Source organism: Neophocaena asiaeorientalis, unplaced genomic scaffold (assembly GCF_003031525.2).
Source record: "Neophocaena asiaeorientalis asiaeorientalis breed wild unplaced genomic scaffold, Neophocaena_asiaeorientalis_V1.1 scaffold258, whole genome shotgun sequence".
Taxonomy (NCBI): Eukaryota; Metazoa; Chordata; class Mammalia; order Artiodactyla; family Phocoenidae; genus Neophocaena; species Neophocaena asiaeorientalis.
The window spans coordinates 461145-484123 of NW_020172591.1; the positions used below are offsets into that span (position 1 = coordinate 461145).

At 37.4% G+C, this 22979-nt stretch overlaps 1 protein-coding gene across 1 annotated transcript in view; it reads left to right on the forward strand.

Annotated features, from left to right (window-relative positions):
* NBEAL1 (neurobeachin like 1) overlaps window positions 1–22979 on the forward strand; it is a 172453-nt gene that overhangs the window by 19632 nt on the left and 129842 nt on the right. Inside the window, exons 3-6 of the mRNA XM_024738332.1 lie at window positions 721–812; window positions 5452–5613; window positions 17260–17341; window positions 17908–18035. Coding sequence (XP_024594100.1) covers window positions 721–812; window positions 5452–5613; window positions 17260–17341; window positions 17908–18035 — 464 coding nt within the window. The remainder of the gene's footprint in view (window positions 1–720; window positions 813–5451; window positions 5614–17259; window positions 17342–17907; window positions 18036–22979) is intronic.

Below are 22979 nucleotides of genomic sequence, written 5' to 3' on the forward strand. Positions count from 1 at the left end.
TTATATTTTTCATTAATTCATTGGGCACCTGGTCAATGCCAGGAGCTGTTTTAGGCACTTGGTGTCCATTAGTAAAAAGAAATCACTTATGGTGGGCCCTTAGATAGACCTTGAAATTGTGAAGCCTACAGTCTAGGAGAAATGACAGATAATCAATCAATCAATAAATTATACAGTATGTTAGAAGGTGAGAAAGCACCATAAGGTGGGACAACAGAATAGGGTAGAAGGTAAAGGTTAGTGAGAAGGTTTAAGAAAGGGTGGTAAAATTTGACTTCATTGAGAATAAGCCATTTAAAGAATGATCTGAAGATGTAGGAATTAGCCATTCAGCTATCTGGTGGAAGAGTGTCCTGGGTAGAGAAAACAGCCATTGCAAAGGCCTGAGATGGGAGCATGTCTGGTATGTCCCAGTAACAGCCAGGTAGCCAGTATAGTACAGGGTGACAGTGGATAAGGCCACAGAGATAAGGGAGGGCAAATTGTTTAGAATCTTATAGGACATTTTTCAGATTGTAGCTCTTTGTGTGAGTGCCATGGGTTCACTATACTTAATATACATTTTAAAACAACACATATGTCTTCTGTATATCATTTAGAGATTTCATATTATTGCTTTTTTAGATTTATCAATTCATATCTGCTCAATAGGAGTAAAAGCATTTTTTAAGAAAATTCCTGAAAGATGAACTTAATATTAAAATGGTTTTCTTATTTCAGAAAGATCCAGATTACCTGAAGCTGTGGTTGGACAATTTTGTTTCAAACTATGAACAATTCTTAGATGTTGACTTTGAAAAGCTGCCTACCAGGTATGTTGAAACACTTAATTTCCTACCCTTGGGTGAGTTTGTTAATTTTTGGCACACAAACTTCATTGATGACATTACAAGGATGGCAGTTATGTGACACACATAACCCTGCTTTCATGGCAGACATTTCTGATTGATCACAGCAGTCTTTCTTGCTGATACTAGACGTGACTTCTAGAAGCCTCTTCTTTACTTTGTTCAGCCACTGGCAACTGGGTGTCCTGCAGTTCATTTCAATTCTGACACTACCTGGAGTTAGCGCCAGATCCCATGAGTTAAAGGCAAAGTCCTCCACAAGACTGCCCTCACTTCAGACATTGTTAGCAAGTCTTGGGAGCCACCGACATTTCTGATCAACAGGCTGTAAATTTAGGGGTTGACATGACTCCCTCAGGTTCAATAATTTGTTAGATTAACTCACAGAACTCACTGATAGTCCTATACTTATGATTACAGTATTATTATAAAGGATACATGTAGGACAGGGCCTGGGAGGGTCTTGGATGCAGGGCTTCCATGCTCTCTCCCTTTGGAGTCAGGGCATGTTGCTCTCCCTGAACATCAGTGCATTCAAAGAAGGAAGCTCTTTGAGCTCTGGGTGTCAGAGTTTTGTTGGGTCTTATTACTTCATTGACCATGTGACTGAACTCAGTCTCCAGCTCCTCTCCCCTCCCAGAAAGTTGGGGGGGTGAGTTATTCAGATGTGGCCATCCCCTTTTTTGAAACTATCTAAGGGTCCACCATGCATCACTTTATTCATTTGCATAAAATTTCTTTATTATATGGCAGGCATTCTATTGTAGTTAAAACTTATTATACTTCTTTTCCTAGCTTTAGAGAAGGGCCTTAGAAAACATCTTGGAGGAGGTTAAGTTTTCAGATTTTTAAAAACTAGGTTTGAAAATCTTAAAATGAGGAAAAAATAAACATCTTGGAAGAGGTTAAGTTTTAGGATTTTTTAAACCTAGGTTTGAAAATCATAAAATGAGGGAAACATTAGCATCTTACGGAAATGTATAAGTGAAATTACAAATATTTTCTCCCATTCCTCTGCCTACATCTGTTTCTGCAATCTCACTGTTCCCAGGCCCACTTCCCAGATAAAGTTCATATTGTATCTCATGTCACCTTGTGGACCTAGGTAAGAGAGGTTAGGTTTGCTGTGGTTAAAAGCTGGAGAAATGAGGACATACTTTTAGCCGCAAAAGCAACTCCATTTATAGAGATGTGTTGAGAGAAGAGGAGAGAAATGGGTGGTGGTTGAGGATGAAAAAGTATCTGGTGAATTAAAAATCTTCAAGGACGAAAATATTTGCAGTTTGGGGGTGGAGGTAAGCAGTGAGAGTTTAGACACAGGTGAGTTGAATCTGGAGAATCACATAGGAGCCAGATCATGAAGTGCCACAAATGCATTACTAATGGACTTTGACTTTTTGTTATGGGAGATACAAGGCTCTACTAAAGAATTTTCTGTATAAGAGTATCATGGGACTTCCCTGGTGGCACAGTGGTTACGAATCCGCCTGCCAATGCAGGGGACATGGGTTTGAGCCCTGGTCCGGGAAGATCCCACATGCTGCGGAGCAACTAAGCCTTTGTGCCACAACTACTGAGCCTGTGCTCTAGAGCTCGCGAGCCACAACTACTGAGCCCACATGCCACAACTACTGAAGTCCACGCGCCTAGAGCCTGTGCTCTGCAACAAGAGAAGCCACCGCAATGAGAAGCCCGTGCACTGCAACCAAGAGTAGCCCCCGCTTGCCGCGACTAGAGAAAGCCTGAGCGCAGCAGCAAAGACCCAACATAGCCAAAAATAAATAAATAAAATAAATAAATTTATTAAAAAAAAAAGAGAATCATGATCAAGTTTGTTTTTTAAAAGTCACTTTGGTGGCATTACGGAGGTTGGATTGGAAAGGGTTGAGACTGAAGGCAAGAAGCCCAGTTAAGGGGTAATTGTAATAATTCAGAGAAAAAAATCATTAGCGCTTTGGACCAAGGCAATGAACTTAAGAAACAATATGGTTATGCTCAGAAAGCACAAGTACTTTATTTATAAATACAGTTTCAGAGTTCTTCCCCATTAGATTATTTGTAACAGGTTTATAAAGGTTGAAAATCAGTATTAAATCTTGAACTCAAAATAAGATTATGTATTATTGATTTCTACTCATAAAAGAATATTCTTGTAGTTTATACTTAGGAGTGCTTTTATTTTAAAAATTTATGGCTCATTTTAAATCATGAGCCTAAGGATCTTATGGAGTCAGGATTTTGGCCTTTGAATGCTTGGGGTTTTGTAAGATGCACTTGTTATCATCCATACATTATAAATGTCTCCTTCCTTGGGAGGTCATTTCTAAAAACACTATGTAGACTTATATTGCCACTATATTTAAAGTAAGATGAAGAATCTCAAGAGTGTTTTTTTACTTGTGATTTAGTTGGTTTATTTAAAATTATATTTCATATCTTTGTCTTTCAAACTGAACCATGAATTTAGATTTTGCTTGCAGTAAACTTTCAATTTTTCAAGTGAATATTATATGTAAGATCTGTAAAACTAGTCTAGTCACCTTAAAGATAAGAAACTCACAGATAATCCTCATTTAAAGTATACTGACTTCATAGAATTTCCAAGTTAGAGAATTCATAATAGAAGGCAAGGATTGCTTTTACCAGATTATAAGGCCTTGAAATTTAAGCTGGACTTTTTCCTACCTTAGAGAGAACAATTGGCAGCTGTTTACAATAGACATTGACTAGGCAAATTGAGGAGTGGAAAAGATTTCTGGAGTTAGGGAAATTTCAGCAAAAGGAGCTTAGAATTTTGGACAATAAAGTCCTAGAGGTGGGAAAATTCTTCTAAATTCTTAAATCCTCATCACATTAGGAACAAGGCCAAAAATTCCAACTTTGTCTATATGCCATGTCCTAAGTAAGCCCCAATTTTATAATGAGAGTCAGCTAAAAAAAAAAAAAAAAGATTGCTCTTTTAGAAGTTAATATTTTTTTCTGCCCAGTTAAATCAAAACGTGTGTAAATAGAAAATGGGACAATTAAGGACAAAAGGAACTAGTCTTTTAAATAACTAAAATTCAATATTGGGAAATCTAATGTCTTCTTGCTTGTTGATTTAACATATTTGGAAAAGTGCGGAGGAATAGTTTCACTTAGTCTTGAAAATCAGTTATATTTAAATATTTGTTTATTATTTTGAAGTTAACTCTGGTTTTTCTAATCACCTCTTTTTAGCTCTCTAAAAAAAATTAAATATAAAAATGAGTGTTTCTGATACCATCTATAAATAAGAGAGAATGAAAGAATCCAAAGCTGCAAGTGAAATGATGCCCAGACTAAAATGAAAGATGTATTTTTAGAACATGATTATATAGTATTAGGCAACCTTGGTAGTATGCTTTGTGACTTGTGTTTATTTTATAAAATGCTTTATTAATTTATGTTGTAGGGTGGTTCAGGAAGAGGCTAATAATATTTACATATGTGTTTATGTGACTACTGCTAAGATGCTTCAAATTTCTTTGTCTACAGTGAATGCCTTTTACTCAGTGTAAACATAGTACTAATACTTCATGTTAAGCATTATCTGAAGAAAAGACTATTATAAAATATAATTGCCATTTAATCATGGAACTCTTCACAGTGCTTCTTTGCTATTTGAGCATTTTTCTTAACAGAGATAGGGAAATAAGAATACAGTGGCTTATGAAAAGATTCTGAGGCTTTAGAGATAGTATATTTAAAATGCATTACATATTTAGAGTTCTTTACATACTTTAAAGCTGAAAATGCACATTGACTTTCTGGTTTCAGAGCCCAGTGAAATAGGGTGGATATCTGATATTACAGTTTTATAGATTAGGGAACTTCAGAGATTAAATGAAGTGCTTCATGTTACAGAGGTGGAACTTAGTATGCAGGCTTCTGACTTTGAATCTAGGGGGTTTTAATGTGAGAGGCACATGCAAGGAGCCAGTTACATCTGGTATTGGCTTTTGCCCATAAAGAACCATATTGTCTTCTTACACAGAAACCACCTGTCACAAAATATTGATGTATTGCTTTAAAAGAGTCTTCTATTGATGCTCATGCTTGGGGTTCTACATTCACCTCTATCTTTCTCCTTTCATTTTGCTAGTTATCTTCTCTCCCTCTTCTGATCAGATGGCTTAGGGACCCTGTAGGTAGGTGAATATTGTTTATTTAGTAAAGCAGTTAACAGATATTAAACTAGTTAGAGGTACTTCATTTTTATTTGCTAGTTACCGTTTCTTTTAGAAATGGTATAGACACATTGTATTTCTAAATAGTAGAAGGTGAACTAATATTATATTTTAAATATTTTCTTTAACAATAGCACAATTGAAAATACTAAATAGCCTTTTTTTCTCTCTCTTTTCAGTAAGACTCCTCTGAAGTAAGACTAACCACTCTGCTCTAATAATCTTCTAAAATGTCACTCTCCATTTGGTGGTACCATGCAGAGAGGAAGGCACAGAATATCTGGACTAAAAGAGCTTCTTTAGGATTTGAGCTGAAAATGTAGTTACTTTAAAGTGCCACAGATTTTTGTCCTGTATTTAAACACTCTTCTTATTTTGTTCCCCTTATATTGTAGGGTAGATGATGTGCCTCCAGGAATATCTCTGCTTCCTGATAATATTCTGCAGGTTCTGAGGACCCAGCTTCTACAGTGTGTTCAGAAAATGGCAGATGGGTTAGAGGAAGAACAACAAGCCTTGTCAATTTTGCTTGTCAAGTTCTTCATTGTTCTTTGCAGGTATCTGGTACAAATAAACTAGTTATCTGTTTTAAATAATTATTAGCAAACTAATAATGCATTTATTGGTTATTAATGATGTTTGTTGTTCATATGGAGCTTTTAGGGATGAGTGCAGCTTTTGCAATAGGCTTGTGGTTTGTTATTATATTGGAAAGCCTTTTACTATATCTACTTAGAGAGATTCAGCCAGGATAAAAAATAATTGCTTTAGAGTAAAGACAATGACAGGAGTTTTTACTTAAGAATTTATTGCACTGGTATTTTCTATATGGTCCTCAGCAATAAACATGTACATATACATTTTTATACTGTGCATTATCATTTGTGAAATGTATTTTTCTAGTCTTTCATTTTATAATTTTACCAAAGAAAGTATAATTATTCCATAGCTTATATTTCCAGATTTATAGATGATTAGGTCTGTGGTACTTAAATTTTGGTGTGCATAAATGTCAACTGGGAAGCTTAATAGAAATACACAGTTTGAGCCTTACTTATGGAAGTTCTGATCCAAAAGAGCTCAGGCATTTTGAATTTTCACACATTCCATTAATCTGCATATAAGAATTTGAGAACTGTTGGGTTAGGGGCATCACATGCCTCTTAAAATCTGTCTTCTTTTCTTGTTCTTAGAGGAAAAGCTTTCAGTCTTTTACCATTTAGTATGATATTTGCTGTGAAATTTTTATATATAGGTTTTATTATGTTGAGGTAGTTTCCTTCTGTTCCTAGTTTGCTGAGTGTTGTTATCAGGAATGGTTGCTGAATTTTGTCAAATGCTTTTCTGCATTAATTGAGATGATCATCTGGGTTTTTTTCCCCTTTATTCTGTTAATATGACATATTACATTGATTAGCTTTCATATGTTTAACCATCCTTGCATTCCAGGAATAAATCCCACTTAGTCATAGTGTGTGATACTTTTAATATACTGTTGAATTCTCTTTGCTAGCATTTTGTTGAAGATCTTTGCATTAATGTTCATAAGGGATGTTGGCTTGTAGTTTTCATGTAGTCTCTTGTTTGGCTTTGGGATCAGGGTAATACTGGCCTCATATAATGAGTCAGAAAGTGTTCCTTCCTTTTCAGTTTTTTGGAAAAATTTGAGAAGGATTGGCATTAGTTCTTCTTTAAATGTTTTGTAGACTTCATGAGTGAAAACATCAGGTCCAGGACTGCTTTTTTGGGAGAGTTTTGATTACTGATTCAGTTTCCTTACTAGTTGTAGGTCTATTCAGATTATTTATTTCATCATGGTTTAATCTTGGCAGATTTTGTGTTTCTAGGATTTGTCCATTTCATCTATGTTATTCAATTTGTTGTTGTACAGTTGTTCATAGTACTCTCTTAATAATCCTCTTTATTTCTGTAGTATCAGTAGTAATGTCCACACTTCATTTTTGATGTTAGTAATCTGATTCGTCTCTCTTTTTTTTAGTCTATCTAGCTAAAGGTTTGTCAATTTTGTTGATGTCTCCAAGGAACTAATTTTTGTTTTCATTGATTTTCTCTGTTTTTAAAAATTTATTTTTATCTCTGCTCTGATCTTTATCATTTCCTTCTTTCTACTAACTTTGGGTTTGGTTTGTTCTTCTTTGTCTGATTCCTTAAGTTTTAATGTTAGGTAGTTGGTTTCTTGTTCGTTTTTTTTAGTGTAAGCACTTATACCTATAAAATTCTCCCTTTGCACCACTTTCATTGCTTCCCATAAGTTTTGGTAAGTCATGTTTTCCTTTTCATTCATCTTAAGTATTTTCTAATTTCCCTTGTGGGTTTCTTCTTTGATCCATTGATTATTTTAAAGTATTTTTGTTGATTTACACAGTTTTGTGTATTTTTCAGTTTTCTTTATGTTACTGATTTTTAACTTCATCCTGCTGTGGTTAGAGAAGATACTTTGTATGATATCTGTCATTTTAAATCTGTTGAGACTTAATTTGTGGCCTAATATAGTGTCTATCCTGTAAAATGTCCCAAGTGCACTTGAGAAGAATGTTTGTTCTGTTGTTGTTGGGTAGAGTCACCTGTATATGTTTCTTAGAGCTATTAGATTTACTGTGTTAAGTCCTCTGTTGCTTTACTTACCTTCTATCTAGTTGTTTTATTCATTATTGTGGATGAGGTATTAAATTCTCCAGCTATTATGGAAGAACTATATGTTTCTCTCTTCAATTCTGTCAGTATTTGCTTCATATGTTTTGATGGTCTGTCATTAGATACGTAAATGTTCATAATTGTTATATCTTTTTGCTAGTGTAATACCTTTGTTATATGTAATATCATATATACTTTTATTACATTATATTGTACCTTTTATTTTATTTATTTTTAACATCTTTGAGTATTAATTGCTTTACAATGTTGCGTTACTTTCTGCTGTATAACAAAGTAAATCAGCTGTGTGCCTACGTATATCCCCATATCCCCTCCCTCTTACGTCTCCCTCCCACCCTCCTTATCCTACCCCTCTAGGTGGTCTCAAAGCACTGAGCTGATCTCCCTGTGCTAGGTAGCTGCTTCCCACTAGCTATCGATTTTACATTTGGTAGTGTATATATGTCAGTGTTACTGTCTCAATTCATCCCAGGTTACCCTTCCCCAACCTCGTGTCCTCAAGTCCATTCTCTATGTCTGTGTCTTAATTCCTGTCCTGCCCCTAGGCTCATCAGAACCATTTTTTTTTTAGATTCCATATATATGTGTTAGCATACGGTATTTGTTTTTCTCTTTCTGACATACTTCACTCTGTATGACAGACTCTAGGTCCATCCACCTCACTACAAATAACTCAATTTCATTTTTTTTATGGCTGACTAATATTGCATTGTTTATATGTACCACATCTTCTTTATCCATTCATCTGTCGATGGACACTTAGGTTGCTACCATGTCCTGGCTATTATAAATAGTGCTACATTGAACATTGTGGTACATGACTCTTTTTGAATTATGGTTTTCTCAAGGTATATGCCCAGGAGTGGGATTGCTGGTAATATAGTAGTTCTATTTTTAGTTTTTTAAGGAACGGCCATACTGTTCTTCACAGTGGCAGTATCAATTTACATTCCCACCAACAGTGCAAGAGAAAGGTTTCCTTTCCTCCACACGCTCTCCAGCATTTGTTGTTTGTAGATTTTTTGATTTTGGCCATTCTGACTGGTGTGAGGTGATATCTCACTGTAGTTTTGATTTGCATTTCTCTAATGATTAGTGATGTTGAGCACCTTTTCATGTGTTTGTTAGCAATCTGTATATCTTCTTTGTGGAAATGTCTGTTTAGGTCTTCTGCCCATTTTTGGATTGGGTTGTTTTTTTAATATTGAGCTGCATGAGCTGCTTGTATATTTTGGAGATTTATCCTCTGTCATTTGCTTCGTTTGCAAATATTTTCTCCCATTCTGAGGGTTCTCTTTTTGTCTTGTTTATGGTTTCCTTTGCTGTGCAAAAGCTTTTAAGTTTCATTAGGTCCCGTTTGTTTATTTTTGTTTTTATTTCCATTTCTCTATGAGGTGAGTCAAAAAGGATCTTGCTGTGATTTATGTCATAGAGTGTTCTGCCCATGTTTTCCTCTAAGAGTTCTATAATGTTTGGCCTTACATTTAGGTCTTTAATCCATTTTGCGGCGAGCAGGGGCCACTCTTCATCGCGATGTGCGGGCCTGTCACTGCCACGGCCTCTCTTGTTGCAGAGCACAGGTTCCAGATGCGTAGGCTCAGTAGTTGTGGCTCACGGGCCCAGTTGCTCCACGGCTTGTGGGATCTTCCCAGACCAGGGCTCGAACCCGTGTCCCCTGCATTGGCAGGCAGATTCTCAACCACTGTGCCACCAGGGAAGCCCTCCCTTTTTTTCTTGATGAGTCTGGCTTATGGTTTATCAATTTTGTTTATCTTCTCAAAGAACCAGCTTTTTGTTTTATAGATCTTTGCTATTGTTTCCTTCATTCCTTTTTCATTTATTTCTGATCTGATCTTTATGATTTCTTTCCTTCTGCTAACTTTGGGGTTTTCTCTTCTTTCTCTAATTGCTTTAGGTGTAAGTTTAGGTTGTTTATTTGAGATTTTTCTTGTTTCTTGAGGTAGGGTTGTATTGCTATAAACTTCCCTCTTAGAACTGCTGTTGCTGCATCCCATAGGTTTTGGGTCATCGTGTTTTCATTGTCATTTGTTTGTAGGTATTTTTTTGATTTCCTCTTTGATTTCTTCAGTGATCTCTTTGTTATTTAGTAGCATATTGTTTAACCTCCATGTGTTTGTATTTTTTACAGTTTTTTTCCTTTAATTGATATCTAGTCTCATAGCGTTGTGGTCAGAAAAGATACTTGATACAATTTCAGTTTTCTTAAATTTACCACGGCTTGATTTGTGACCCAAGATCTGGTCTATCCTGGAGGATATTCCATAAGCCCTTGAGAAGAAAGTGTATTCTGTTGTTTTTGGATGGAATGTCCTATAAATATCAATTAAGTCTGTCTCATTCAATGTGTCATTTAAAGCTTGTGTTTTCTTATTTATTTTCATTTTGGATGATCTGTCCATTGGTGAAAGTGGGGTGTTAAAGTCCCCTACTATTATTGTGTTACCACCGATTTCCCCTTTTATGGCTGTCAGCATTTGCCTTATGTATTGAGGTGCTCCTATGTTGGGTGCATAAATATTTACAGTTGTTATGTCTTCTTCTTGGATTGATCCCTTGATCATTATGTAGTGTCCTTCTTTGTCTCTTCTAATAGTCTTTATTTTAAAGTCTGTTTTGTCTGATACGAGAATTGCTACTCCAGCTTTCTTCTGATTTCCATTTGCATGGAATATCTTTTTCCATCCCCTCACTTTAATTCTGTATGTGTCCCTTGGTCTGAAATGGGTCTCTTGTGGACAGCATATACACGGGTCTTGTTTTGGTATCCTTTCAGCTAGTCTACGTCTTTTGGTTGGAGCACTGAATCCATTTACACTTAAGGTAATTATCGATATGTATGTTCCTATGACCATTTCTTAATTGTTTTGGGTTTGTTATTGTAGGTCTTTTCATTCTCTTGTGTTTCCTGCCTAGAAAAGTTCCTTTAGCATTTGTTGTAAAGCTGGTTTGGTGGTTCTGAATTCTCTTAACCTTTGCTTATCTCTAAAGGTTTTAATTTCTCCATCAAATCTGAATGACATCCTTGCTGGGTAGAGTAATCTTGGTTGTAGGTTTTTTCCCTTTCATGACTTTAAATATGTCCTGCCATTCCCTTCTCTCTTGCCGAGTTTCTGCTAAAAGATCAGCTGTTAACCTTATGGGGATTCCCTTGTATGTTATTTGTTGCTTTTCCTGCTGCTTTTAGTATTTTTTCTTCATACTTAATTTTTGATAGTTTGATTAGTATGTGTTTCGGCATGTTTCTCTATGATTAATATGTGTTTTGGCATGTTTTTTTCCTGTATGGTACTCTGTGTGCTTCCTGGACTTGATTGACTATTTACTTTCCCATGTTAGGGAAGTTTTCAACTCTGATCTCTTCAAATATTTTCTCAGACCCATTCTTTTTCTCTTCTTCTTCTGGGACCCCTAAAATTCGAATGTTGGTGCGTTTAATGTTGCCCCAGAGGTCTCTGAGACTGTCCTCAATTCTTTTCATTCTTTTTTCTTTATTCTGCTCCCTGGCAGTTATTTTCACCATTTTATCTTCCAGCTCATTTATCTGTTCTTCTGCCTCAGTTATTCTGCTATTGATTCCTTCTAGAGTATTTTTAATTTCAGTAACTGTGTTGTTCATCACTGTTTGTTTGCTCTTTTGTTCTTCTAGATCCTTGTTAAATGTTTCTTGTATTTTCTCCATTCTGTTTCCGAGATTTTGGATCATCTTTACTATCATTACTCTGAATTCTTTTTCAGGTAGGTTGCCTATTTGGTCTTGTAGGTATTTACCTTGCTCCTTCATCTGTAACATATTTTTTTGTCGTTTCTTTTTTTTTTCTTTTAATGGGTGGTGCTGTATTCCTGTCTTACTGGTTGTTTGGCCTGAGACATCCAGCACTGGAGTTTGTAGGCAGTTGGATAGAGCCGGGTCTTGGTGCTGAAATGAGGACCTCCCGGGGGCCTCACTCCAATGAATCTTCCCTGGGGTTTAAGGTTCTCGTTAGTCCAGCAATTTGAACTTGGAGCTCCCACCACAGGATCCCAGCTCCCGGCCTGGGAACCAAGATCCTGCAAGCTTCGTGGTGTGGTAAAAAAAAAAGAAGATAAAAAATATATTAGGAAAAATAAAACTATAATTGAAACAACTCCAACAGGGTAAAATAAAACCACAACAGTAAAAAGAAAAATAAAAAAGCGGGGGGGAACAAGCCAAAAGGAGAGAATGTTAACAAAGTATAAAGAATAAAATAAAACTAGAAAAATAAAAGGTTTTTTAGGAAAAATAAAAATATAAAAGAATCGACAACAATGAATCAACAAGGTAAAATAGAACCCCAGTCTAAAAGAGGAAAAAAGAAAATGAAAGAAGAAACCTTGGCTCTAGGGGGCAAAGTTTAGGCAGGGGTGGAATTTACGCAGGGGCTGGGTTTAGGGTGGGGCGGGACCTAGTCAGGTGGGGGGATGAGTTTTGAGCGTGGGGCAACTCCTAAGCTTAGGACCCATGCAGCTAGAAACGCCCTGGGGATGGGGCCTTGACAGGGTGATGTTCAAGCATAGGGTGGGCCCTCTGCTTAGGACCTGTGTGGAAGTGGAGAGGCAGCACATGGGAAAGAGGGCCTCTGGAGTGTGGAGTTAGGGAGTTTGGAGGTAGGGCCCTGAGTGAGGGTGTGTGGGTGGGTTTAGGCCCAGTGCATTGGAGAGGGTCTCAGAGGGGGTTCTCTGAGTGTACAGGTAGGGCCCTGGGTTGGGGTGTAGGGGCGGAGCTTGGGTTCTGCGTGGCAGGAGAGAGGCTCTGAGGGCAGAGGATTAGGCCTGGGGCCTAACAGGCTTCCTGGTACCTAAGTGGACAGGGAAGGCACAGACTGCATTCCCTTCCATTCCTTCATGTCCCCTTCCCCACCATCTCCCCCAGGGTCTCCCCCATTGCTGCTGGACCCCTAACCGTGGGTGGGTCCCACTGGGTGTAGGAACTCCTCCCCTCTCCCATCCACCCCTCAGGGGTGCCAGCCTTCACTTTTGCTCCCCCTTCGGACCCGCGCAGCTGGAGGGGGCCTTGGTGGACAGAGGATCAGGCCTGGGATCTCAGCAGGTTCCTGGGGGCCCAAGTGGGCAGGAGAAACCTGGCCATGCTCCCTTTTGATCCTCTGCTCTCCCAATGGTTCCCCAATTTCCCCCTTCGGGTGTGAGATCCCTTCGCCTCCCCCAGCTGCCCCTCAGGGGCATCAGGCCCATCCCGCCTCCACTTCTCCTCTCCCATCACTCCCCCCAAGCCCCACATCCTACCCGCTCACTAGGGGTTCATCCCATCCCTTTAGGTGTCTGTGGTCCCCCGCCGGTGCCCTAGTTGTGTGTAGACGCGAATTCCGCGTCCTCCTAGTATGCCATCTTGACTCTGCCCCCTGTACCTTTTAAAATATATGATGTCCTTCTTTGTCCCGTGTAACCTATTTTGTCTGATATTTGTATGTCAGCCTCTGCTCTCTTTGAGTTACTCTTTGCATGGAATATCTTTCCCTCTGCTTTCAGTTTCAACCTGTTTGTGTCCTTGGACATCAGGTAGACAGTATATAGTTGGATCCTGAGTTTGTATCCATTCTGCCAATCTCTTTTCTTTTTTTGTCTTTTTTTTTTTAAATATCGTGATTGGAGTATAATTGCTTTACAATGTTGTGTTAGTTTCTGCTGTACAACACAGTGAGTCACCTATATGCATACATATATCTCCATATCCCATCCCTTTTGAGCCTTCCTCCCACCCTACCTATCCCACCCCTCTAGCTCTTCACAAAAAACCGAGCTGATCTCCCTGTGCTATGTAGCTGCTTCCCACTAGCTATCTGTTTTACATTTGGTAGTGTATATATGTCAGTGCTACTCTGTCACTATGTCCCAGTCTCCACTTCCTGCCCTGTGTCCTCAAGTCCATTTTCAGCGTCTGCTTCTTTATTCCTGCCCTACCACTCATTCATCAGCACATTCAGTCTCGTGTGTTTTGAATGGAAACTTTAATCCATTTACATTGAAAGTAATTACTCCTAAGGAGGAATTTACTTCTTTTACTGTTCTATTTGTTTTCTTTTATGCCTTAAAACAGAAGGTTTTTTTTTTTTTAATTTATTTATTTTTTGGCTGTTTTGGGTCTTTGTTGCTGCGCATGGGCTTTCTCTAGTTGTGGCGAGCGGGGGCTGCGCTTCGTAGCAGTGCATGGGCTTCTCATTGTGGTGATTTAAATTCTTTTATCATATTCTTTTTTTTATAATGAGCATTTCATTATTTATTTATTTATTTTGTAATATTTGTTTATTTATTTATTTGGCTCTACCGGGTCTTAGTTGCAGCATGCAGGATCTTTTAGTTGCAGCATGCGGGTTCTAGTTCCCTGACCAGGGATTGAACCCGGGCCCCCTGCATTGGGAGTGTGGAGTCTTAGCCACTGGACCACCAGGGATGTCCCCTTTATCATACTCTTTTGTATACATTCTGTAGATATTTTCTTTGTGGCTACCATTGGTGTTACATTTAACATTCTAAAGTTATAACATTCTAATTTGAATTTATAACACTTTAATATCAATAACATACAAAAACTCTGCTCTTTTATGGCTCTGTCCCTACTCCTTTTGGTTGCTGATGTCACCAAATTACATTTACACAATGTTTGCCCCCAAACATAAGCTAATAGTTATTTTAGATGCATTAGTCTCAAATTATGTATAAAACAAGATTTGGAATTACAAACCAAAGTTACAGTAATGCTAGTTTTTACCTGAACAATTTTTTTTCTTTAAATATAATCTCTTAAATTATATAAAAACAAAGAATACAGTTACAAATCACTGTTTCAATAATACTAGCTTTTATAATTGCCCATTTATTTACCTTCATTGAGATCTTAGTTTTCCATGCAGCTTTGAGTTGCTGGATAGTGTCCTTACCTCTCATCCTGCAGGACAGTGTTTAGCATTTTTCTGTAGGGTAGATCGAGTGATCACAGACTCCATTACCTTTTGTTTCCTGGGAATGTCTTTATTTCTCCCTCACTTTTTAAGGATAGTTTGCCAGATACAGGATTGTTGGTTGACAGCTGTTTTTCTTTTAGCACTTTCAGTGTATCCTCTCACTATCTTCTGGCCTAAGTTTCTTAGTAGAAATCTGCTGATAATTGTATTGAAGATCCCTTATATGTGATGATTTGCTTCTCCCTATTTTCAAGATAGTCTCTTTGTCTTTTGAAAGTTTGATTATAATGTGTGTCTCAGTTTGGGTGTCTTTGAGTTCACCTTATTTGGAGTTCGTTGAGCTTCTTGGCTGTTCATATTCATGTCCTTCATCACATTTGGGAAATTATCAGCGATAATTTCTTTAAGTATTCTCTCTTTCCCTTTTTCTTTCTCGTCTTTTTCTTAGACTCAATCTTTTTTCTTTGTGTTGTTCAGACTTGATAATTTCCATTGTGCTATCTTCAAGTCCACTGATTCTTTCCTCTGCCAGCTCAGATCTACCATTGAATTCCTCTAGTGAATTTTTCATTATAGTGATTATAGTTCCAGAATTTCTTTCTGGTTTCTTTTTAGTTTTTTTTTTAATCTCCTTACTGATATTTCCATTTTGTTTACCCATTAATTTCTTGACTTTCTCCGCATCTTCCTTTAGTATTGATACTTTGAGCATCTTGAAGACAGTTATTTTGAAGTCTTTGTCTAATATATCTTTTTCAGGGACTTTCTGTTGATCTCTGTTTTTTTTTTTTTGACTGGGCCATATTCCCCTATTTCTTTGTATGCCTTCTGATTTTTGTTTTTAATTGAATACTGGACATTTGAATCTAAGAATGTGGTAACTCTGAAAATCAGATTTACCCCCTTTCCCAGGGTTTGCTGCTTTTTGTTGTTATTTTTGTTTATTTGTTTTATTTTTTGATCATTGCAGATTGTCTCTGTGCTGAGGATCAACCTGAGTTGTAAACATAAGGTCTGCTCAGATCTACTCTGACCCTTTCCCTCAGCATGTGTGGTCACTCTCTAATTTTCCCCATTTATGCTGTTATTTTTGAATGTCCTAGTCTTTAACATCTGGCTCCCAAAAGGGGAAAAAACAAAAAGATGGAGGGGGAAAGGGAAATGGCCTTTAAGTCCCCTGGAAATTACTTCAGCCAGAGGGGGAGGGGCTTGTAACAAGTGGTGAGGATGTGCAATATCAGTGCCTGCCTGCCTCTTTGTCTGCACCTCTATAATCAGAAGGTGCAATCAGTGATCAGAGCACGATCTCCAATATGTTGAGGACAGGGTCCTTTTTGCCCATGTTGGTTTCTTCAAGCTGTTAGCAAGCTGCTCCTGGACCATGTGCACAGCTGCTTACCATATGTCTGGGGGTGGCAGATTGATAGGTGCTACTGTGCTAATAGCTGAAATTGAGCAGAATTTAGGACATTAATTGCAATTTATCATCCAGATTTTCCCATAGAAGTTGCCAGCCTTCAACAGAGACTCAAGGGTTCAAAATAGTTACATCAAACTGATTTTGACAGTGTAACTGTTTTCTAGGTTGGGAGACAGATTCCTGGTTCTTCCCACTTGGCTATTTTCCCAGAATCCTCCACAGGGGCTTTGAATTTTACCTCTGCCTTTACTCTTTGCTTTCTCAAAGATGTCACTGCCATTCTGACTTCTTACACTAAGTTCATTAATTTAGTTAATTTTTCCTGTTCCTTTAGCATTTACTGGATTTTAAGATATAAAGTATTTTTCAAGGTCACAATGTCTCAGAACACAATAGAGTTTTTTGTCTTAACAGAATTTTTTTTAGTATGCCAAGAAAAAGACTGGTGATATTAGTAAGAGTACATGTTAGCATTTTACGTGTCATACCTCAGTCTTATTAAAAATGGAATAAAAATGAGAGCCATATTTTAATTAAACACCAGGCACTTGTTGACACACTGCTTTAAACAAGGCATGCACTATGCCCTCTTGGAGTATGTATAGATGCCCACCCTTCTCTCAAGGCTTTTTAATATAGATGAGGAGATATATTATGAGTCTAAAAGGGGAACTATAATTTCAGAAAGCAAGATGATAACTATAAAACTGCACCACATAAGTTATAAAGGCAACAATATGTACAAAAAACCAAGCTAAAAAAGTACATAGGAAAATAACAACAAACCTGGAAAGAAATAATCCAAAATGTATATAGTTGCTAACGTTGGGGTTGTAAGAATATTAGTGACTTTTTCTTTTCTATTTCTACTTTGTGATATTTTCCAATTTTTTATAATAAACAAATGCTAATTGGCATGTCTTTCTTAAATGTTCTCTGCTTATAGTAGTTAAATGGTGCTTGAGGTGTGTTTTGCATTCTCAGTGGGAAAGCAGCTATATAACCATATTGATTTTAAGTTTTAATGACTGTTATTTGTATTTCATTTGCCAACATGTGTTCCGAAAACCAACCTGAATTCATGAGCATACATTTTCTCATTATTCATATGTAATAAATATATGGCTATTCTTTTTTTTTCCTCACAGAAATCTATCTAATGTAGAAGAAATTGGGACTTGCTCGTATATCAATCATGTTATCACTATGACAACACTCTATATTCAACAAGTAGGTGTGAATTAATATATTCCTTTTTGTTGTTTTACTGAGAGTAACTAGTTTTTATTTTTTAAAATATCATAGTAAAGTTAAATGTTTTCAGAGGAGGTAATAATTGAGAAGATCATTAAAATTATCAGTGGGTACTTATATATTTCAGGCACCTTATGCAATTATCTGAAAGTAGACAAGCAATTATTAATACATTTTGTTATTTTAATTTAAAAGTTGAAGTGTTTTATAAATGGCTATTTTAAATGACACAGTTTGCCATTTTATGTATTTATTATTTATTCATCAAATAACCCTCTTATTGAAAGCATCATCTTTTTTGGAAAGACATTTGTCTATCCATTTGAAATCCTTCCTAGGAAATATTTAAAATTTGAGAGGTTATATCCAACCCATATGATTAACTGACCCTTTACACACTCAAATGGAACTTAGGCTTATTTGAATAAAAATGAGTTATTATTATTAGACGAATGAAACATGTAGTCTTTTAATGATGTTGGTCAGTATGTTATACAGCTTAACGTTTTTAAGTACATATAATTTTATGTTTAAATTCTCAGTTAAAAAGCAAAAAAAAAGAGAAGGAATTGGCAGATCAGACATCTATCGAAGAATTTGTGATCCATGCATTGGCATTTTGTGAAAGTTTATATGACCCATATCGGAATTGGAGGCATAGAATTTCAGGGTATGTCTTATAAATCATAATGTTCATTTAAAACCTAAATATCATAATATATACAATTCTTCAAAACAGGTCTCATTCTCTATGAAAGCATTTGGTAAGATGTGTCTAAGACCCCATCCTTATCTCTGAGGTAGAGAACTACATTGGAGGTAATGAGTTAGTGATGAACGCCACTTCTAGATAATAAATTTACCCTGAACTTTTATTCTGTAATGCAATTGAATGCTAACAATCTGATGGTAAAATCTCAGAGCACGGTAGCATCAAGTAGAGTGTACATATTTTTCAAGGAACTTTATCTTTTTTTAAAGCATATTTCATGATTTGAAAAAGAATTTTAACAGTATTTTGTGTTTTTATTTTTAATTGTGGAGCTTGTGTCGGTCAGAAACCAGTGTTTAAAAAGAGAGGCTATAATACAAGGAGATTGTTAAATAGGTATTAGAGAACTCAAAAAACAAAAGGGGGACACTGATGTAATACAGAGATAGTAACTTCAGGAAGCAGCTACTTCCCTGGTTCTGTGGGAACAAAGGGAAGAGATTAGAGTTATCAGAAACTAGAAGTTTTGGAGAAGAGGTCCTGCAGTGCCTGGTCTGAGGCTTCTGAGGATAGAGTCCTAAGCCAGTGCTGCTATCACTGAGCAGGTGTGAAGAGGCTGGTTCTGGTATTGCCAAAAATAAGCTGAAGAAAGAAACCAACTGTGAGTGCCATAGTTAAGAACTGTTGGCCAGTAAAAAAATAAGGAATAAGGCATCAGTCCCCCTTTCACTCTTTCAGCTTTCCAGGCTCTGTTTAGTACCCACTATTGATGAACCCAAGAGTGAGGTAGCTGGAGAAAAGGAAATACAGTTTGTAGAATGACTGTTCCAGCATCACAAAGCAGGTGGAATGTAAGATGATGGATTTGTAGCTTAGTGACAATGGCATAATTACCAGTACACAGCTCAAAGGGAAGAGTTTAAAAACTCATGTATCTTTCTTACCTGTGGGCAAAGAATAGGAAGAGTTGTGTTATCACCTACAATCAGATCTCTTTTTTAGGTCTCCCTAATCTGCTGTACTTTAAATCTCAGGATTTTTTCATTTTCAGTGTAACCTGACCCACTTATAAACAATTCCTACTTCCTGCAACATTTCGTTACTAGAATGTTTGATTTTTTTTATAGGCTTTTCAGGATATTTAGGGTAGGATACCCTCACTTTGAATAGCCACCATTAGATAATGGTGAAGGATTGGTAACTGAGAGAACATGTATGTAGACTATGGGGTAATACTTTATATGTTCTATATAGTAAGATTTTATTGAAATAACACATCCTTTAGGTAAAGCAAGAAGTGTCTAATAGAATTAATAGGAGCAAATACTCCAGCTATTAAATATAACAATTCTATCTGCTTATTTATACATTTGCTTTCCTTTATGTGTTGAAAGTTGTAGTCTTTTTTTTTTTTTGTGGTACGCGGGCCTCTCACTGTTGTGGCCTCTCCAGTTGCGGAGCACAGGCTCCGGATGCGCAGGCTCAGCGGCCACGGCTCACGGGCCCAGCCGCTCTGTGGCATGTGGGATCTTCCCAGACCGGGGCACGAAGCCGCGTCCCCTGCATTGGCAGGCGGACTCTCAACCACTGCGCCACCAGGGAAGCCCGAAAGTTGTAGTCTTTAGTCAGGGTTCTCCACAGAAACAAAACTAGCAGGCCGTGTGTGTGTGTGTGTGTGTGTGTGTGTGTGTGTGTGTGTGAAGCACTTCATTGTAAGCGATTGCCTCACATGATTATAGAGGCTGGCAAGTCCAAATCTGCGATGTGGCCTGGCAGCCTTGCCACCCAGGGAAGCCAGTGGTGCAGTTAGAGTTCGAAGGCTATAGAACCAGTGTTCCAGTTCCAGTCCTAGTTCAAAAGCAGTCAGGCTGGAGACCAGAACTGATGGTGCAGATGAAGTCAGAGGGCAGTCTTCTGGAGAATTCCCCCTTGCTTGGAGATGCCAGTCTTTTTGTTCCGCTCAGGCTTTCAACTAATTAGTTGAGGCACTTTCTGGAGGGCAGTTCCGTTACCCAGTGTTCACCAATTTAAGTGTTAATCTCATCCCAAAGCACCCCCCAAGTTGACACATGAAATTAACCATCACATCGTTCTAATACTTTTCTTGATTGTTTATTAATGGGAAGGTACTAGTGACCTTCTGATTACTTCCTTTTCTATTGAACTTTAATATGTCTCTTTTTCCAGTGAGAAAGTGCTTTGCATTTTTCTTGGCAAAGATTTATCCATCAGGATAAGCTGCAGTAACAAACAAGGGGTTAGAATAACAAAGGTTTACTTCTTGTTCCTGTTCTCTGTCTACCATGGTTGGCAGGGAGCCTCTACTCATCATAGTCACTCAAGATCCTAAACTGACAGAACAGCAAGCATCTAAGGCTGTGCTAGTTACCATGTGAAAGAGAAAAGAAAGCTCTGAAATGTCTCACATTGGCAGTTTTAATGCTCTTGTCTGGTCATGACATATGACATGTTTCACTTGCATTCAGAACTCGTTGGCCAAGACTAGTTACATGCTCCCATCTACCACAGTGAGACCAGAAGAAGAAGGGAGACCAAGGTGGAAGTTAGTTCTACCCTGTGACTAAAAGGAGTAGACATGGAAATAGTTGGCAGACAGCACTGTCACTGCCTTTTCCCTCTGCCTATGTACTGCTCATAACTCTCTAAAGATTCAAAGAGAGGAGCACATAATAGTGCTCCATTTGTAGCCTTTCTATGCATTTAGCACTTTGGTTCTCAACTAATCAATGTTCCCCCAATTTTGACATTTATGCCAAGATTTCTTAAGGAAATTATATCTCTTCCTCCCACTATTGCTACTTCCCCATCCCCCACCTTAGCCTTGTCAGCAATGGCAAATCTAAGGTAACTTTTTAAAGTTTTGAAACAGTGACAAAGAATTTTTATTTATAGACAGGAAGACATATAGAAGGAGGAACATAAGGAGAGGAGTCTGGAAATGACAGAAAAGGCTTTTAGAGGAATCCTTAAGAGCAAAATGAATTTAAAGGTGGGAGAAAGAGAAGATATGAAAAGGTAGACCCGAGAACAAATTAAAACAGATTAAATAAAATTAGTAATTGAAAACAAAAACAAGTTTTGTTTTTAAATTTATTTTATTTATTTTATTTCTGGCTGTGTTGGGTCTTTGTTGCTGCACGCAGGCTTTCTCTAACCGCCACCAGGAAAGCCCCCCAAAACAAGTTTTGAGAGCCAAAAACAAGAAGACATTTAAACATTATAACATGATATAGAAAGAGTTATAGTGTAAGATGACAACAAGAAGGAGAACTAAGAGTAGATGATCAGTGGTGGCATTTCATGAGTGCAGTATATATACCAGAAATTGTGCTGGAAGCTGTCCAGGTATTATTTTTAATAGGCATAACAGTTTTGCCAGGAATAATATGAACTACTTCTGAGGTAAATGGTAAAAGCAGAGAGTGAGACTTGGTTTTCTTTGACTTTGATAGAAAAATGAAACATAGTGGAGATAAATCATGTAATTAGGAGAAATCTGTATAGCTCATGGAAGACCTGTACAGGGGAACTATAACAATAACTTAGACTTTATATATTAATATGATTCTGAAGTTAAATGGAAATTTGGAATGTATATATTTTCTTATTGTTTGTGCTTACCAATACAGCTAAAACAGATTAGAACAGATTTAATTAAAATTAACATAATTCCAAATACAAAGCCATTTAAAATTATATTTCTTATTTGATGAAATATATGGATGTTTTTCGTATCTTCATGTGTAATTTGATTTAATTAATAGATTTGATTAATCTGTTAGCCCAATTTTGATTTTATTTGTAGAATCCGTCATATTTAGAAAGATTTCTCCAAATGGAACTAAAATAGGGAAAGAAATCTTTCCTGAAAATGACTTATTCATTCAAGCATTTATTTAAAAATATATTTATTGGGACTTCCCTGGTGATCCAGTGGTTAAGACTCCACGCTTCCATTGCAGGGGACATGGGTTCGATCCCTGGTCAGGGAACTAAGATCCCGCATGCCTCATGGCAGCCAAAAAACAAAAACAAACAATATATTTATTGACTTCCTACTTTGTGCCTAGTGTAAGTTCAGTAGGACTCATTGTCTGCCCACAGACTAAAATAGTTTTTTTAAAAAACATTATTTCACCTTTTTTTTGGGCTGTGTTGGGTCGGCACGTGGGATCTTCATTGAGGCATGTGGCATCTTTCGTTTCGGCACGCAGGCTTCTCTCTAGTTGTGGCGTGCAGGCTCCAGGGTGTGAGGGCTCTGTAGTTGTGGTGTTGGGTTCCAGAGTGTGTGGGCTCTGTGGTTTGTGGCACATGGGCTCTAGTTGAGGCATGCAAGCTCAGTAGTTGTGGTGCACGGGCTTAGTTGCCCTGTGGCATGTGGGATCTTAGTTCCCTGACCAGAGATTGAACCTGCGTCCCCTGTGTTATAAGGCAGATTCTTTACCACTGGACCACCAGGGAAGTCCCGAGAAAAATAATTTACATTAAGTTTTGTCTTCGGGCTCCTACTGGCCAAATCTGGGACAATATATACACAAAAATAATTCATTAAAGAATTATAAACCACTGGGGGAAAAAAGGAATTCATGAGTCCATACCAGTGATTGATAAAGATTGAGAGAGAGACAGAGACAGAGAGGGAGAGAGAGATAGGGGAGAAGAGAGGGCTCTTGCTTACATTAGAAGGCCAAATGCTAATTAGTAATGTACAGGGGCTGCTGGTGTTGGGAAAAAATCAGCATTTTGCACACATCATAGGAAAGATATGGTTCAGGATGCTAAGTCTAGGGGCAGGTGTTGATAACGAACATGGCTTTTGCATGGTTTTAAAATGTTTCTCCACAGCTTACTTATTTGTTGCAAAGGAAAAATTAGTAGTTA